General features: G+C 61.9%; 2 protein-coding genes across 7 annotated transcripts in view; one reads left to right on the top strand and one right to left on the bottom strand.

Moving 5' to 3' along the window:
• NF2 (NF2, moesin-ezrin-radixin like (MERLIN) tumor suppressor) overlaps window positions 1–6,016 on the bottom strand; it is a 47,821-nt gene extending 41,805 nt beyond the window's left edge. For 4 of the 6 annotated variants that reach the window (XM_071445745.1, XM_071445743.1, XM_071445746.1 and 1 more), the window contains exon 1: window positions 5,847–6,015. In XM_071445745.1, coding sequence (XP_071301846.1) covers window positions 5,847–5,960 — 114 coding nt within the window. In that variant the 5' untranslated portion in view covers window positions 5,961–6,015. Of the gene's footprint in view, window positions 1–5,846 lie in introns of all 6 variants that reach the window. The other 2 variants (XM_071445747.1, XM_071445748.1) reach the window with 1 other exon arrangement.
• Window positions 6,017–9,603: 3,587 nt separating this feature from the next.
• NIPSNAP1 (nipsnap homolog 1) lies at window positions 9,604–15,690 on the top strand. Its single transcript, XM_071445749.1, has 13 exons — window positions 9,604–9,707; window positions 10,315–10,471; window positions 10,780–10,879; window positions 10,964–11,385; window positions 12,562–12,689; window positions 12,806–12,851; window positions 13,105–13,199; window positions 13,996–14,066; window positions 14,149–14,289; window positions 14,999–15,030; window positions 15,138–15,232; window positions 15,315–15,398; window positions 15,485–15,690. The coding sequence occupies exons 1-13, from the start codon at window positions 9,611–9,613 to the stop codon at window positions 15,547–15,549; spliced, it is 1,533 nt and encodes a 510-aa protein (XP_071301850.1). The 5' UTR covers window positions 9,604–9,610; the 3' UTR covers window positions 15,550–15,690.
• Window positions 15,691–15,853: the final 163 nt, after the last annotated feature.

The following is a 15,853-nucleotide window of genomic DNA, read 5'->3' as shown; positions in this document are numbered from 1 at the left end:
GTGTTATCCCTTTCCTGGGATAAGATCTCCAAAACCCCCACCCTGGCTCTCTGCCAGTCACCTCGACATCCCAGCCCCCTACCTAGAAGTTTTGGTCCAAGTTGTCGAGTGATTAGCCAGGGGCCAAGGGTCAGCCCCCCAAGTCCTGCCCCATACGCTGTTTTGTATGTCTGTCCCCCCAGCACCCATCCCCCAGAGATACCTATTGGTCAGTAGGATTTTATCTATGTTAGTTTCCTCCCCCCTTTAAATGTAAGCTTCGAACATCCCCCAGGGCTCTCGGCAGGAACCCCCTGAGGTATAGGAGCTCCCTCGGGACTCCTTAATAAAACCTTGGAATACCCCCTGCTGGGAGTCGGCCCCTTTCCTCTTCCACCGACGTCTCGGTCGTCTCTGCTGCAGCAAAGGCAACCAGCCTGAGTGCCCTCAGCACCCCCGGGGCACAGAGAGTGTCTCCCTGCAGTCGGCCGTGGTGGGGCTACCCCCCCCACTCTCTGCCGACCCGGGTAAGGCCCAGGGACTTGAGAGGCTTGCAGAGAGACTGGGACAAGACATGAGTGAGGAAACAGCCCTTACCTGCTGCATCTCAGAAGATTCAAAGAGAGCAGCACATCCTCCTGAGTGCTGGCACAAGATCAGGACACACGGGCACATGGAGGAACAAAACACTGACTTGACAGCTGGTATCCCAACAATTTATTTGGGATCTTGTTGCAGCTAAGGGGGATTATTTCTCTCAGCTTTTTAAAACAGCTGTTCCTGCACACAGAATGGTCTTTTCTTGTTAAGTTTGTGTCCACTCACAGAAGCTTTGCAGCATCAAGAGGTCACTGTCCCTACCAGCACCGTGCTGCCTGAAATTGGGAATGTATGGATCTTTATAAACCCCCTTCCAAGTATCCTGCAATGCAGAAGGAAGCCAAGGGCATTCTGCTCCCTGATTTCCTTCTCCTGCCTTTTTATTTTGGTGCAGTGACTGGACACAGCTCAAAACTCAGCTTGGATTTACTGCACCAGCTCTTCCTCAAAAACTCATTTCCACCCAGATTTCCACCACCAAATCCTTGGTTGTTCCTGTTCCAGAAGATGAGCTTTGCAGCTCAGCTATACAAGTCCCTGTGTCTGGTTACAAAGGGACAGCACTCGGCCACACGTGGCCGAAATCAGGACTCTTCTACTTACAAGGGCTTTACACCCAACCTCATCCAACTGGCCCTGCACTGAGTGGGGCACTGGCTAAAATAAAGATCCCTTCCAACCAGGATTATCCTCTGGACAGAGAGGAACAGCTTAAGCACTGAAGCAATAACTGGATGCATGTTTAGACCAGCAAATACATCAGCACAAACCTGCCTCTTCTTGCTGCTTGAACACTTAAGCTGTTTCTCCAGGCTGGCTGTAAAGCTTTTCCAATTCATTTTTAAGACACCAAAAGATAAAGGTTGGGAAGCAGCTGGGCAGTGAGCTGCACCTTGATGGAGTGATCATCCCTGCAGGATTCAAGCCCAAAATCACAACACAACAGAAAGGGAAAAACACACCCTTTGGAAAATGGGCCATGGCTCTGAGAGGGAGACACACTGACAGGGCTGAGCACTGCAAGAGGAAGAAATGGGGAAAGAAACCCAGGAGACCAAAAGAAAGATGGAGGGGTTCTCCCAGCAGCCAGGGAACTTGGTTGTGAGAGGGGGAAAAACTGCACATGGCAGGGGGGGAGACCAACCTGACATCAGCTGCACCATCCCAGAGATGTGGGATAAACAGTGCTTTGGATGTGGACTCAAAAACACCACGGGGTTTTCATTACTGAATGACTCCTGTGTAGGAGCATGGGGGGCAGGATGGTTGGGACACACAGAGACCAGAGATCTCTGGGGCCAGGTCAGGAACTTGGGGTTCATTGCAAAGGGCCAAGGGCAGGGCCCTGCTGGGAGCTGCCAGGCACAGCTGGAGCAGGACTGAGAGAAGAGAGGGGGAGAGAGGATGAGAGGGTGAGAGAGTAAAAGGGTAAGAGAGTAAAAGGGTAAAGAGAGTAAAAGGGTAAGAGAGCGAGGTTCCCGTTACAATACCATAAATCTTCTTCTGTGCTGAATATTCTAATTCTCACTGACCAATCTAGTACAAGATACAAATCCTACAGCATTTACATACAGCCTGTAAGAATCATTACATTACATTACATTACATTACATCCTGTGCTACATTTTAAACCCTAAAATCTCCTCTTTGGGCCCTTCTGCCAAGCTGTAGGGTCTGCTCTGACCCTTGGGCCTGTCTGAGAGCAGAGGGTGTTGTTCCATCAAAAGGGGATCACCTTCAGCTGGCCACACCATTGTTTTCCTGTTGTTCAGTAACTGAGGGATCTCAAAGCTTGCTTTCATTTCAATCTCACTTATAGTTTCTATATTCTCAAAATCTTTTTCCAGGCAATCATATTTATAAGGCTTTCCTGTTCCATCTTCCCCAAAACTCATGGAATAGTTTGGGTGGGAAGGGACTGAGATCCCATCTTGTTCCACCTCCCTGCCTTGGACAGGGATATCTTCCACTATCCTGGGCTGCTCCAAGCCTCTGGACACTTCCAGGGGCAGCCCCAACCTCTCAGGGCACCCTGTGCCAGGGCCTGCCCACCCTCCCACGTGGCTGTCCAAGGCTCTCAGGAAGGTGAGGCAGCTGGGGGTTGCTTTAGCACAGGGATTCAAGAGCTATGCAAATGTCTACCCTTCCTCCAGATGTTATCAATTAATTAGGTACAGCTCAAACCTCGGAGATGGAAGTTACAAAATGAAGACACTCGCTTTGTGCATCCAAAGATTTCCCCAAACAAATCTGAAGTCTTTAAAGTGAAAACCCACCAGTGATTATTAATCTGCATCGCCGTGTTAGAAAGATTAAGATCTCATTTCTAGGAATTATTTTAGATTTAGGCTCAATTTAGAGACATCAACTGCAGAATAAACAGATGCAAAGCAGGTTTAATCCCTTAAAATGCACAGCTGGGGATTTCTAGGGAGCAGACTGAAAAATTAGCACTGAGGAAGAAGGTGAGTCTCCAGCAGCTATGGCTGGGTCATGGAATCATGGAATATCCCCAGGGATCATGGAAGACCAACTGCAGACACCCAACAGAGCAGCAGCTCCCTGTCTCTGTCAGCATGAGGTGCCACTCACAGGCCACAAAACCACATCTTAACAGCCCCCAAACTGCAGGATCCCCACTGCACCTCCTTCCACGGATCCTCTCGAGTGTTTGTGAGGCAGATTTCCCTCTCCTTCCTGCCCAAAGGCACCTCAAAGCACACAGATAGTGGGTAAACAGTGCTGCTCACCCTTCTCCTGGCAAACCTTGGGATAGGGGCCAGACTCCTTCAGGGAGGAGCACAACCTGTCCCAAATAATTGATTCTCCCACCCCACTGGCTCTCAGGAGGGCACAAGCTCCACTCCTGGCTCTCACTGTGGGTGTAGGGAAAGCTGAGCCCTTCCCTGGGCCACCTCCCCAGCCCAGCCACTGGAGGTGTGTCTGATCCCTCTGTCCCACGGGTGCTTCTGCACACTCAGCACAACGAGGAGCTTTCCCCAGAGCCTCCCAAGTGCGACACAAAACTGGCACAGAGATCCAGCCAGGGAGCTGCCCTGCTCACAGGGAGCTTGGGTAAAACCAGCTGGGCTGCCCTGGGCTTGCAGCAAGGCCAGGAAGCCACAGAGATGCTCCAAGGGCTGGAGCCAGGCTGGGAGAGCTGGGGGTGCTCACCTGGAGAGGAGAAGGTTCCAGGGACATCTCAGAGCCCCTTGCAGGGCCTGAAGGGGCTCCAGGAGAGCTGCAGAGGGACTGGGAACAAGGGATGGAGGGACAGGACACAGGGAATGGCTCCCACTGCCAGAGGGCAGGGATGGATGGGATATTGGGAATCAGGAATTGTTCCCTGGCAGGGTGGGCAGGCCCTGGCACAGGTGCCCAGAGCAGCTGGGGCTGCCCCTGGATCCCTGGCAGTGCCCAAGGCCAGGCTGGACACTGGGGCTGGGAGCAGCCTGGGACAGTGGGAGGTGTCCCTGCCATGGCAGGGGTGGCACTGGATGGGCTTTAATGTCCCTTCCCACCCAAACCATTCCATGATTCCATGAAAACTCACTCCTAACCAGCAAGGTGTGAAACAGCCCCATCACCCACCTGCATCCATGCATCCAGGCATGCATCCATCCCCTCTCCTGCCCCAATATTCCATGCTGAAGGGTGAGGCCTGAGTTCCCTCTGCATCCCCCCTGCACCAGCTCCAACACAAGGAGCCCTCAGCAGCTCCTGAGCTGCACAAGTTCCTCTGGCAGGAACCTCCCAGAGAAGTCAGCTGGAGATGGAGCAGTTCCACAGCCCAGTCCCACGGGAGTGCTGCCTCCTGGCTGCACACAGCCCCTGAGCCCAGCGGGAAATGACACCCGGCCACAGCACTGAAATTCACAATTATTTACTTTCCATCATCAGTCACTGCTGCAGCCTCGGGAAAGCAGGAAAAACAGAGCCAGGACATTCCCACTTTGCTGGAAGTGGGAAGCTCACACGGCTGCCCAGAGCAAATCCTCAATCCCTAGGAAAAGCAGGAAGTTCTTCAAGGCTGAGAGAAGATTTCCAGAGCCAGGAAATGGGTGATGACAAACTCCCCTTGGCTGATGGGCGCTGGGAGTCCCTCAGAGTTTGGGTCAGGATAGTGAAAAATAAACTATTAAATGCAAAGTTTGACTGGGGTTTCAGTGTTTGTGTGGCCAAGCCCTCAGGATCAGCTGAAAAAGCAGAGCAGATCCCACGGTTTGGCAGCAACGCCCTCGGAGAAGGTTTTACAAGTTCCAAGGGCCCCAAAAAGGGAAATTATCACAGAAAAGCCAGACCCAACCCCCTGGAGCATCCCTCAGCCTCATGATGAGCTAAGAGCTCAGGAAAATGCCAAAATTCTGTTCTTGGGCGTTTGTGGAGCACTTGGGAGTTGGATTCCTGTGGATTCAAGCCTTGGCACTGAGATTCCTCAAGCCCTGTGACAGCCACAGTGTAGTGGTGACTTGGGCTGGGATGGCAGGACAGCACGGGATTAAAGCCCAAAGGAAGCTGGATTGTAATGAGAATAAAGCTGAATTATAACCAGGATAAAACTGAATTATAGCCAAAGTATAGGATGAATTATAAGCACGATAATGCCAAATTGCACCCGGAATAAGACTGAATTATAAACGGAATGCAGCCAAATTATAACCAAAATACAGCTAAATTACACCTGGAGTGAAGATGAATTATTGCCAGAATAAAACTGAATTATAATCAAAGTATAGGATGGATAATAACCAGAAAAAAGCCAAATTATACCCAGGCTAAAGCCAAATTATACCCAGAGAAAAGCCAATTTATGACCAAAACAATGCTGAATTACACGCATAATAAGGATTAATGATAACAAAAATAAAGCCAAACTATAACCAGGACGTAACTGGATTACAAACACAGTAACACTGAATTACAACCGAAACAAAGCCAAGTTATGACCAAAGTAAAGCCAAATTACACCGATTCATAACCAAAGCAAAGGTGAATTACTATCATTAAAAAAACAACAAAAACAAAAACAAAAAACAAACCCAAGCCGAATTATAACCACAATAATGTGCAATTATAACCAAAATCCCAGCAGGATAACGCCGATTTATAACCAAACCAAGGCAGTGCCGCTGCTGGCCCCGGGCAGGCCCCGGGAACCGGCGGAGGGTGGGGGGCACCGGGAGGGAGCTCCGGGCCCCTCAGGGCTCTGGGGGGGTCTGGGGGGCCCGTCCCCCTCACGGGACCCCCGCGCCCGCGCGGGCCGTCACCTCGCAGCTGAACTCCATCTCGGCGTCCATGGTGGCGATGCGCACCGTGAAGGTCTTGGGCTGCTTGCGCTTGAGGGAGCTGAAGCTCATGCGGGACGCGATGGCCCCGGCCATGGCGGCGCAGCGCGGTCAGCGCGGCGGCGGCGCCATGGCGGCCCAGCCACGCCCCCTCCGCCGTGCCATTGGCCGCGCCGCGCGGTGCGCCCGCCCCCGCCGCTCCACGCAGCCAATAGAAAGGGGTGTGAGGGAGAGGCGGGAGTAGAAGCGGCTGTGATTGGGTAAAGAGGACGTCGCTCAAGAGAAGGGGCGGAATGAGGCGGGGCCGTTACCAGCGATGTGAGGAAGCGATTGGGCGTGGCGGTGTCGCCCCCTGGCGGCGGGCGGAGCGCTCTGCTCGCGGGGATGGGCACCGGGACGCCGCGTGGGGACAGGGGGACACGGGGACAGGGGACACGGGGACACGGGAGACACGGGGGACACTGGGACACCGCACACGGGGGACACCGCACACGGGGGACAACGAGACACGGGGACACAGGGACACCGGGACACGGGGGACACATGGACACGGGGACACATGGACACGGGGGACATAGAGACACCGGGACACGGGGACGCGGCGACACTGGGACACGGGAACACGGCGTACACCGGGACACGGGGACACCGGGACACGGGGGAACATCGGGACACGGGGGAACATCGGGACAGGGGGACACCGGGACACGGGCGACACAGGGACACAGGGACACGGGGACACGGGAGGGTGTCAGGGGACCCTGGCGTGTCCGGGGCCCGTGAGGTGTCAGGGATCCGCGGGGTGTCCGGGATCCTGGGATGCCCGGCGTCCCTGCGCCGTCCGTGGGGAGTCCGTGTTCTCTGGAGGGTCAGTGGGGTGTCCGCGCTCAGTGGGGTGTCCGGGGTCCCCAGGGTCTGTGGGGTGTCCCCGGGTCTGGGGTCCATGAAGTGTCAGGAGTCCGTGGGGTGTCCGGGGCTGTCCGGGGATGTGGGCGGCCCGTGGGGTATAAGGGTCCTTGGAGTGTCACGGATCGCTGAGATGTGAGGGTTCTGTGGGTCCGTGAGGTCCTTGAGGTGTCCCCGGTGCCGTGGGTGTCCCCGCAGGGCGGGGTGCCCTGGGTGACACGGGGTGCTGTCCCCTCGGTGGTTGCCGGGGCGAGGGGACCCACGCTGTCCCGGGGCCACCCGGGTGTCCGGGCTCGTGGGTGGGGGCAGAGACTGGGACCAGCGCCCGGGGCGGGCGGGGACACGGGGCAGGACCGGGACTGGGACTGAGACTGGGATTGGGACTGTGGGGCTGGGACCGGGACTGGGATTGCGTCTGGGACCGGGACTGGGACCGCGACCGGGACCGGGACCGGGACTGGGACTGGGACCGCGACCGGGACCAGCGCGGCGCAGCGGGACGGGACTGGCACCGATAGCGGGACACCGGCCGGCGCTGGGAGCAGAACCGGCCGCGGTAACGGACCTGGCACCGTCACTGGGATGATGGAACGGTGGCTGGGACCCGCCACCAGCGCAAGGGGACGGGACCGCCACCCCGACCGCTGAGGGATAACGGGCTGGGAACTGGGACGAGCACGGGGGAACGGAACAGAAACTGGGACCGGCTCAGAGTTACCGGGACGGAAACTGAGTCTGGCACGGGAGGGACTGGGATCACTTCAGGGTTACTGGGATGGGAACTGGGACCAGTTCAGGGTTACTGGGATGGAATTGGGGCCAGTTCAGGGTTACTTGGACAGAAACCGGGACCAGCACAGGGGGACGGAGCGGACCTAAATCCAGCAGGAGCAGGAGGGGGAAGGGAGCAGCGGGAGCCGAGAATCCCCCCCGACACCCCCGGGGGGACCCAGGCGTCCGGGAGGAGCCCCCGCCCCCGCAGCGGGAAGAACGGGGCCTCTGTCCCCGCGGGGACAATGGGGACATTGATGGGGACCCCCCCGGCCCCCCGCTGCCTCCGCAGGACCCCCCATGGCAGAAAGCGACGGCTCCGCCCGCCAGGACCCCGCTCCCGCTGGGCTCCGCACCCAGGTGGGCGAAGGGGCTGGGGGCACGAGGGGGAACTGGGGAACCACGGCGGGGTGTGGGAGGTTAGGGGGGAGATTTTGGGGAACCATGGGCACTCAAAGAGGGGCATGTGGAGGATTGGAGTGCACGGGGGAGCCCAGGAATCCATAGGGACTTGTGGGGCACAAAGGGGGAGCTCTGGGCAGCTGGGGGGGCATTGTGGGCTAGAAAGATAAATTGGGATGGGAGGGCTGGGGGGCCGTGGGGGTGTTGGGGGGCCCTTCCTCGGCCCCCCGCCATGGGTGACCCCCCTGCCCTGCCCAGCCCTGCCGGCCCGTGCCGAGGGTCCACGCCTTTGGAAAGGGGGAGCAGGCGCTGCGGAGGGACCCCCGCACCCCCCCCGCCATGCAGGGCTGGCTGCACAAGCAGGTGAGGAGGGGGGCGTGGGGAGGGGGCTCAGGGGCTGTGTGGGGGTTGAGGTGCGGGATTCTGGGGGTTTGTGGGTTTTTGGGGGATCTGGGGCAGTGGGGAGGGTGGGTCTGGTGTGTCAGGGGGGCCATGGGGGTGGATGTGGGATTGGGGGGAATCAGAGGGAGTTGGGGGGGAGTCAAGAGGGTGGTGAGGGAGGGTTATGGGGTTTGGGGGCTTTGGGGAGATCAGAGACACACGGTCAGATTGGGCAGTGTGGGGCTGTTATGGGATCTGGGATGGAAGAGGGTGCCAGGGATGGTGGGGTTTGGGGGCTTTAGGGAGATCAGAGACACACAGACCGGGCAGTGTGGGGCAGTTATGGGGTGTGGGAGGGAAGAGGATGCCGGGGGTTATGGGGTTTGTGGGCCTGGGGGAGTGAGGAGAATGGGGAGATCCGAAGGGGTTGAGGGGTCTGGAGCAGCAGAGGGTCCCAGGGGGATGGGCTGCAGGGGCTCCCCCCCTCCATCCCTTCTCAGGACAGCTCGGGGCTGCGGCTCTGGAAGCGCCGCTGGTTTGTACTGGTGGATCTCTGCCTCTACTACTACCGGGGTGAGGGGCACGGGGGGCTGGGACACCCGGGGGGCTTGGGTGACCTGGTGAGCCTGGGGGGCAGCGATCCCGGGGTGTTCCTTGGTCGTTGGGGGGCTCAGGGGTCCCTGGGGTGTTGGGCATTCCTTGGAGGACCAGGAATCCTGGGGGATTGGGGGTCCCTGGGGTGTTGGAGGTCCCTGGGGCAGTCAGGGAACCCAGTGGGATCAAGGATCCCTGGGGTATTTGGGGGTCTCTGGGGGAGTCAGGGGTCCCCCGGGGATTGGGGGTCTCTGGAGCATTGGGAATTCCTGGGGATTGGGGGCCTTTGGATGGATCAGGGATTCCCCAGGATCGGGGCTCCCTGGGGGCTTGAAGAGGTCCTTGGTGGGGTTCTAAGGTCTGGTCTAACCCCGGGAGGTTTGGGGGCATCAGAGGAGGTCCCCGGCATCCCCCTGATGGTGCTGGAGGTCTCGGGGTGCAGATGGGGGCTCTGGTGCCCCCCATGGTGACCTTCCTGTGCCCCCAGACAGCAGCGAGCAGCAGGTGCGGGGCGGCCTCCCCCTGCCGGGCTACGAGATCCGCGTCCTGCCCGCCGCCCCCCGCGCCCCCCGCGCCCCCCAGTTCCTCTTCACGGTCAGCCCTGGCTCCCCGGGACCCCGAATCGGGGGTGAGAACGGGACCCCGACAGCTGAGCCCGGTCTAGCAAGGATTCCCCCATTGCCAGGCTGAACATGCCGGGATGCGAACGTACTGCCTGGGGACCGAGAGCGCCGAGGAGCTGCACGCCTGGGTCTGTGCCCTGCGCCGGGGGGCATCGGCCCTGCCCGAGTGAGTGGGGCACGGGGGGCACGGGGGGGCATCAGCCCTGCCCGGGTGAGTGGGGCACGGGGGGGCATCAGCCCTGCCCGGGTGAGTGGGGCACGGGGGCACCGGGGGACACCGGGAGGCGCTGAGAGGTATTGGCCCCACCCGGGGAAGCGGGACACGGGGGCACCGGGGGGCACTGGGGGGCACGGGGGGTATTAGCTCTGCCCACGGGATTGGGGCACGGGGGACGTGGGAGGCACGGGGGCCCGGGGGAGGATCGGCCCTGCCTGGGGAAGTGGGGCATGGGGGGCACCGGGGGGCACGGGGAGCACCAGGAGGCACCGGCCTTGCCTGAGTGAGTGGGACACAGGGGCACTGGGGGGCACCGGGGGGCATTTGCCCTGCCCAGGTGAGTGGGGCACGGGGGGACACTGGGGGCCCTGGGTCCATGGGGGGGCACAGAGAAGGGCTGGGTTTGGAGAGGTTTGGGGGGTCCCAGGCGGTAGGAGAAGGTTGGAGAATTTGAGGGTTTGAGGAATCTCAGGAGGGTCTGTGGGGGTCACAGAGCGTTTGGCGGGGTTTTAGGGGCAGTTAACCCTTTAACTCCTGTTTCCCCCCCCTTTCCCAGCTCGGCCCGCTCCCTCTCCCAGCAGGCGCCCCAGGAACCGTGGGGTGCGGATCCTCCCTCGCCCCCATTGCCCACGCACGCACCGGGGGAAGGCCTCGGGGGCCCACCCGTGTCCCCTCCGTGCTGCCCCCCAGTCCCTCCACTGCCCCACAGCGAGGTGAGGTCTGGGCTGGGGGAGAATCGAAATGGGGGGAAATATGAGGGGAGCGAGTACTGGGGTGATTGTGGTGCAGATCCGTGTGGGGAGGGGAGGTTATGGGACAGAGCGGGGGGAGTGAGAGGTGGGACGGGGTTATGGGGCAAAATGGGGGGGCTGTGGGGCAGAGGGGGGGCTATCGGCCTGGCGGGGGGCTGGGGGGCAGAGAGAAGGGGCAATGGGGCAGGGCGGGGCTGGGGGCAGAGGGGCTCTGGGGCAGGAGCAGCTCCGGGTCCGGCCGGAGCAGCGCTCCCTGTGCCCTCCCGCAGGTGCCCCAAGCCCAGGAGGAGCCCTCGGCGCGGGGATGTCCCCCCAGGGCCGGGGACACGCCGGGGGCACCGCGGGGACACCCCGAGAACGCGCCCGCAGGTGAGACCCGGCCACACCCCCGGCCACGCCCCGGCCACACCCATTGGTCGAGCGGCCCCGCTCATTCTGGCCCCGCCTCCCCAGAGCGGAGCGCGAGGAAGCCCCGCCCCCTTGGAGAGGCGCCCGAGCCCCCGCCGGAGCGAGACCTCGAGACCAATCAGCCACCGGCCTCTCCAACCGCCTCTTCTGATTGGCTGCCGAGCTCCGCCGAGTCTGCGGGCACCGTCCCCGCTCCGGCATCCAATGAGGCGTCGCGGCGGCGGCGGGAGGGGCCGGGGGGGCGTGGCCGGGCGCGCGAAGGTGTGGCCGGGCGGCCAATCAGGATCACGCTGCTGCAGGCCAGCTTCTGAGGGGGCGTGGCCGGGACGAGGGGGCGGGGCCCGGTGTGCACGCGCGGCGCGCGGCCCCGCCGCGGTGCGGAAGATGGCGGCGGGAGCGCGCGGCGGGAGCGCGGCGCTGCGGCGGCTGCGGGGCGGGGGCGCGGGCGCGGCCCCGCGGGGCGCGCGGTGAGTGGGGACCCCCCCCCCCGGGCGGGGACCCCTGGAACCCCCGCCCTGAGAGCCCCCGCGGCATCCCCGGGTCCCTCATCCTTCCATCCCCCTCCCCGCATCTCCCCCGGCAGGGACGCCCCCGCATCCTCCCCCCCGCACCCTGCAGCTCCCCCGGACCCCGCATCCCTCCTGTCCCCCCGCCGCATGCCCCCGGGTGGAGACCCCACCTCTGAGCCCTTGCGGCCCAGATCTTCCCCGCTCTTCGCATCACCCGCATCCCTCTTCCCCTGAGCCCTCCCATTCCCCCCGAACCCCGCATCCCCCCGGGCCGGGACACCCGTATCCCCCCTTCCGAGACCCCTGAGCCCCACCCCTGGCCCCGCATCGCCCCGGGAGGGGAGCCCCGCACCCCGCTCCCCTGGGCTTCCTGATCCCCCCCTGAACCCCGCATCCCCCCCGCTCCCCGCATCCCCCCGGGCGGGGACCCCGCACCCCCCCCGAGCCCTCCCCGGACCCCGCTGCCCTCCCCGAGCCGGCGGGCGGCCCCCGGAGTGGCCCCACGGTCGTTGCCTCGCTGGGGACAAAGGTCTGGCCGCAGCTCGGACCCGGGGCCGAGGGGCCCCGTCCCCCCCCCCCGCCAGTGCCCGACCTTCTCCGGGCACCGGAGCCACCGCTGGGGCTGCTGGGGAGCCCCGGGGGCAGGCTGGGGGCTGCTCCCATCGCCCCACGTCCCCTTGTCCCCTTGCCCGTGGAGGGGTCACCAGCTCTGGAGCAGCCCCTGGGTACAGGGGATCCCATGGGGGGTGTCCCCATGTCCCCTTGCCCGTGGAGGGGTCACTGTCACTGCAGTGGCCAGTGGGGCTCCTATGGAGGTGCCCCCCTTGTCCCACACCCCCACAGCAGCGTCCTTGCTCTGCTGGGCAGCATGGCCAACCCCTCTGGATGCAGGGGACAGACTGGAACTGGGGACAGACCCAGCCCAGACCTGGGACAGGGCTCCCCGTACGAACTGAGCAGGAGCCCGTGGAGTCCTGGGGCTCCCTGGAGGCTGAACAACAGGGGCAGCTGCCCACAGGACTGGCAGTGAGGCCTCGGGCTCCTGCTTTGCCGGCCATTCCCGGTGATTCCTGGCCATTCCCGGTGATTCCTGGCCAATCCCGGTGTCTCCCTGCCCCGCTGTCCCCGCTGCAGGGGGTACTCCAGGGATGTGGAGGGCAGCTGGTTCCGCTCCCTGTTCGTGCACAAGGTGGATCCCCGCAAGGACGCACATTCCAACCTCCTCTCCAAGAAGGAGACCAGCAACCTCTACAAGATCCAGTGTGAGTGCTGCTGCCTGGAGGAAGGCAGGCACAGCTGGGTGCACCCCTCACCCAATCCTGGGACCCCATTCCCAGATCCCTCCCCCGTTCCCAGCCCCTTTCTCCTGTCCCTGCAGTTCACAATGTGAAGCCGGAGTGCCTGGAAGCCTACAACAAGCTGACGTGAGCACACTGAGGGCCCTTCCCAGCCTCCCAGCGGGGGTTTGGGGTGCTGTTCTGGACTGGCAGGGGTGGGAGGGCTCCTGGAGCTCCTGGGTGGATCTGTGTCCCCTGTTCTGTGCCTCAGTTTCCCTCCCTGTGCAATGGATGCATCCCCCAGGCTGTGCCAGATCCTGTTTGGGAGGGCAAAGAGGGGCACTGGGGGGGTTTTGGGGTGCTGCCCCCCACCCCACTGTGCCCCTCTGTGCCCCCACAGAGAGGAGGTGCTGCCCAAGCTCCATTCGGACCCCGACTACCCCTGTGACCTGGTGGGCAACTGGAACACGTGGTACGGCGAGCAGGACCAGGCAGGTGAGGCCAGGCAGCTCCTGCTGCCACAGGCACAGATCTTGGTGGGATTTTGGGGCGCTGCTCCCCTTCTGTTGTAGTGTGGTTTTATACTTTGTAATACTTTGTAACAGTTTTGTTTTTATATCCCCGTATTTTTCCCAAATGCTTTACCCCAGATTGTACCCCCCTCCCTGTACCTGTGCAATCCCTTTCCTTTGCTGAGATCACCCCCAAATCCCCACCCTGGCTCTCTGTCAGTCACTCCCCATCCCATCCCCTCCATCCAGAACTTTTGGTCCAGGACATCGAGTGATCAGCCAGAGGCCAGGGATCAGCCCCACAAGTGTTACCCCAGACCCTGTCCTAAATGTCCATTCTCAGTACCCATCCCTCAGGGTCCCTCATTGGTCAGTAAATGTTCTCTGCTTTAGGTTTCCACCTCCCTTTAAATGCAACCTTGGCACCTCTCCCGGGGCTTTCAGCAGGAACCCCCTGAGGTTTGTGGGGCTCCCTGGAGCTCCTGAAATAAACCTTGGATTAACCAATGCTGAGAGTCCACCCCTTCATCTTCCACCGTTGTTCCAGCATCTCCTCTGCTGCAGGCGATCAGCCTGGCTGCCATCTGTCTTTCTGTACCCCCAGGGATCAGCCCAGGGCACAGGAGAGTGCCCCCCCTCACTGTTCACTGTATTGGGGCTGGCTGGGGTTCCCTCAATGGCACTTAGTGGCACTCAGAGGGACTCAGTGGGAGTCAATGGCACTCAGGGGCACTCAGAGGGACCAGAACCCCCTTGCCCACCCCCTCCCCTCTTTGCAGTGCACCTGTGGCGCTTCTCGGGCGGGTACCCGGCGCTCATGGACTGCATGAACAAGCTCAGGCAGAACAAGGTAATGCCGGGGTGGGGACCCCCCCTGTGCCCCACAGCCCTGGTCCCTGTCACCCCAAACCCCCGGCTGGGGCTGTCCCCAGGAGTACCTGGAGTTCCGCAAGGAGAGGAGCCGGATGCTGCTGTCCCGCAGGAACCAACTGCTCCTGGAGTTCAGCTTCTGGAATGAGCCCCAGCCCCGCCAGGGACCAAACATCTACGAGCTCAGGACCTACAAGCTGAAGGTGGGGATCAGCCTGTGCCTCAGGAGGGGTCTTCAGGCTGGTGTACTCCAGTTTTGGGGGGCAGCCCCCCAAAGAGACCCCATCCCATGCTCCCCTCAAGCTCATGGATACATCCAGCACCAACAGAGACCCCATCCAGTGCCCCCCCCACAAGCTCCTGGATCCCCCAGCACCACTGGGCACCCCAAGGCAAGGCCCAGCCCAGCCCATGGATAACCCCCAGGGCCATTGGGGGCCTCATCCCAAGCCCCTGAAACCCCCCAGTGCTAAAGTGGGCACCATCCCATGACCCTCCAAGCCTATGGATGCTCCCAGTGCCACTGGGGACCTCTTCTCATGCCATTCTGAGCCCAAGGATCCCCCCAGTGCCATTGGGGACCCCATCCCCAGCCTCCCCCAAGCCCACGGATCCTCCCACTACCACCAATGACTCCATCCTGTGCCCCTCCCAATCCCCTGTGTGCCCCTCACCCCACTGGGGAGCCCATCCCAGGCCCATGGGTACCCCCAGTGCCATCAGGGACCCCATCCCAAGCCCATGGGTACCCCCAGAGCCACTGGGGACACCATCCCAAGCCCATGGGTACCCCCAGAGCCACTGGGGACCCCATCCCAAGCCCCCCAACCAATGGGTACCCCCAGTGCCACTGGGGTCTCCCAGGCTGGGTGAGCAGGGAGGTTCTGACTGGTTTTCCTCCCCCGTTTCCAGCCAGGCACCATGATCGAGTGGGGCAACAACTGGTAAGGCACTGATTTCCCAGCATGGAGGGACCCAAGGTGGGAGAAGTTCCCTCTGGAGAAGGGGGGACCCCTGGGGCAGCCCCCCACATGTCCCCTGCTCCGTGCAGGGCTCGGGCCATCAAGTACCGCCAGGAGAACCAGGAGGCAGTCGGGGGGTTCTTCTCCCAGATCGGGGAGCTCTACGTGGTGCACCACCTCTGGGGTAAGGGGGGGTCACCCTGAGGGACCCCCGGCCTGGGGGCTGTGCTGGGGGGCTCAGGGTGCCCCCCCTGCTCTCCCCACAGCCTACAGGGATCTGCAGTCCCGGGAGGAGACCAGGAATGCGGCCTGGAGGAAGAGGGGCTGGGATGAGAACGTTTATTACACCGGTGAGTGGGACCCCCACCCGCTTTGGGGACCCCCTGGGGGTGCTGGGGACCCCCTGGCCTCACCTCTGTGTCCTTTGCTCCCCCAGTGCCGCTGATCCGGACCATGGAATCCCGGATAATGATTCCCCTGAAGATCTCCCCCCTGCAGTGATTGGAGGCTGGGCCAGGGGGGTCTCCCTGCACCCCCAGGGGCTCTCTGGCCCTGCCCTGGCCCTGCTGGGGAAGGGTGGGGGGGTTCTGCTCCTCCCGGCTCCCAGCTCTCTCCCCCAGCCCGTTTTGGGGGGTTGAGAGCGGGGGGGGGGGGAGGTGGGAGCCCCCCCATCCTGTGGGGGTCCCCAGGATGGTGCTGCTGGGGGGGCTGTAGAGGTGGGGGGGGGCTTAATTGCTCCTGATGAGCCCAGCGGGTGCCTTTGCTGCCAATTAAATATTTAATATGCTAAAGCCTCTCTTGGGGT

This window comes from Agelaius tricolor, unplaced genomic scaffold (genome assembly GCF_023055355.1).
Source record: "Agelaius tricolor isolate 1412-34295 unplaced genomic scaffold, bAgeTri1.0.p SCAF_20, whole genome shotgun sequence".
Lineage (NCBI taxonomy): Eukaryota > Metazoa > Chordata > Aves > Passeriformes > Icteridae > Agelaius > Agelaius tricolor.
The sequence above is the reverse complement of the archived record's forward strand: the minus strand, read 5'-3'. Positions and strand labels throughout refer to the sequence as shown.

Bases quoted from the DNA above. Each gene is read 5' to 3' on its own strand.
- NIPSNAP1 (XM_071445749.1), top strand. From the start codon at position 9,611: ATGCCGGGATGCGAACGTACTGCCTGGGGACCGAGAGCGCCGAGGAGC. The intron at 10,472-10,779 runs GTGAGGTCTGGG...GCCCTCCCGCAG, and splicing joins CTCCACTGCCCCACAGCGAG to GTGCCCCAAGCCCAGGAGGA. The intron at 15,399-15,484 runs GTGAGTGGGACC...TTGCTCCCCCAG, and splicing joins TGAGAACGTTTATTACACCG to TGCCGCTGATCCGGACCATG.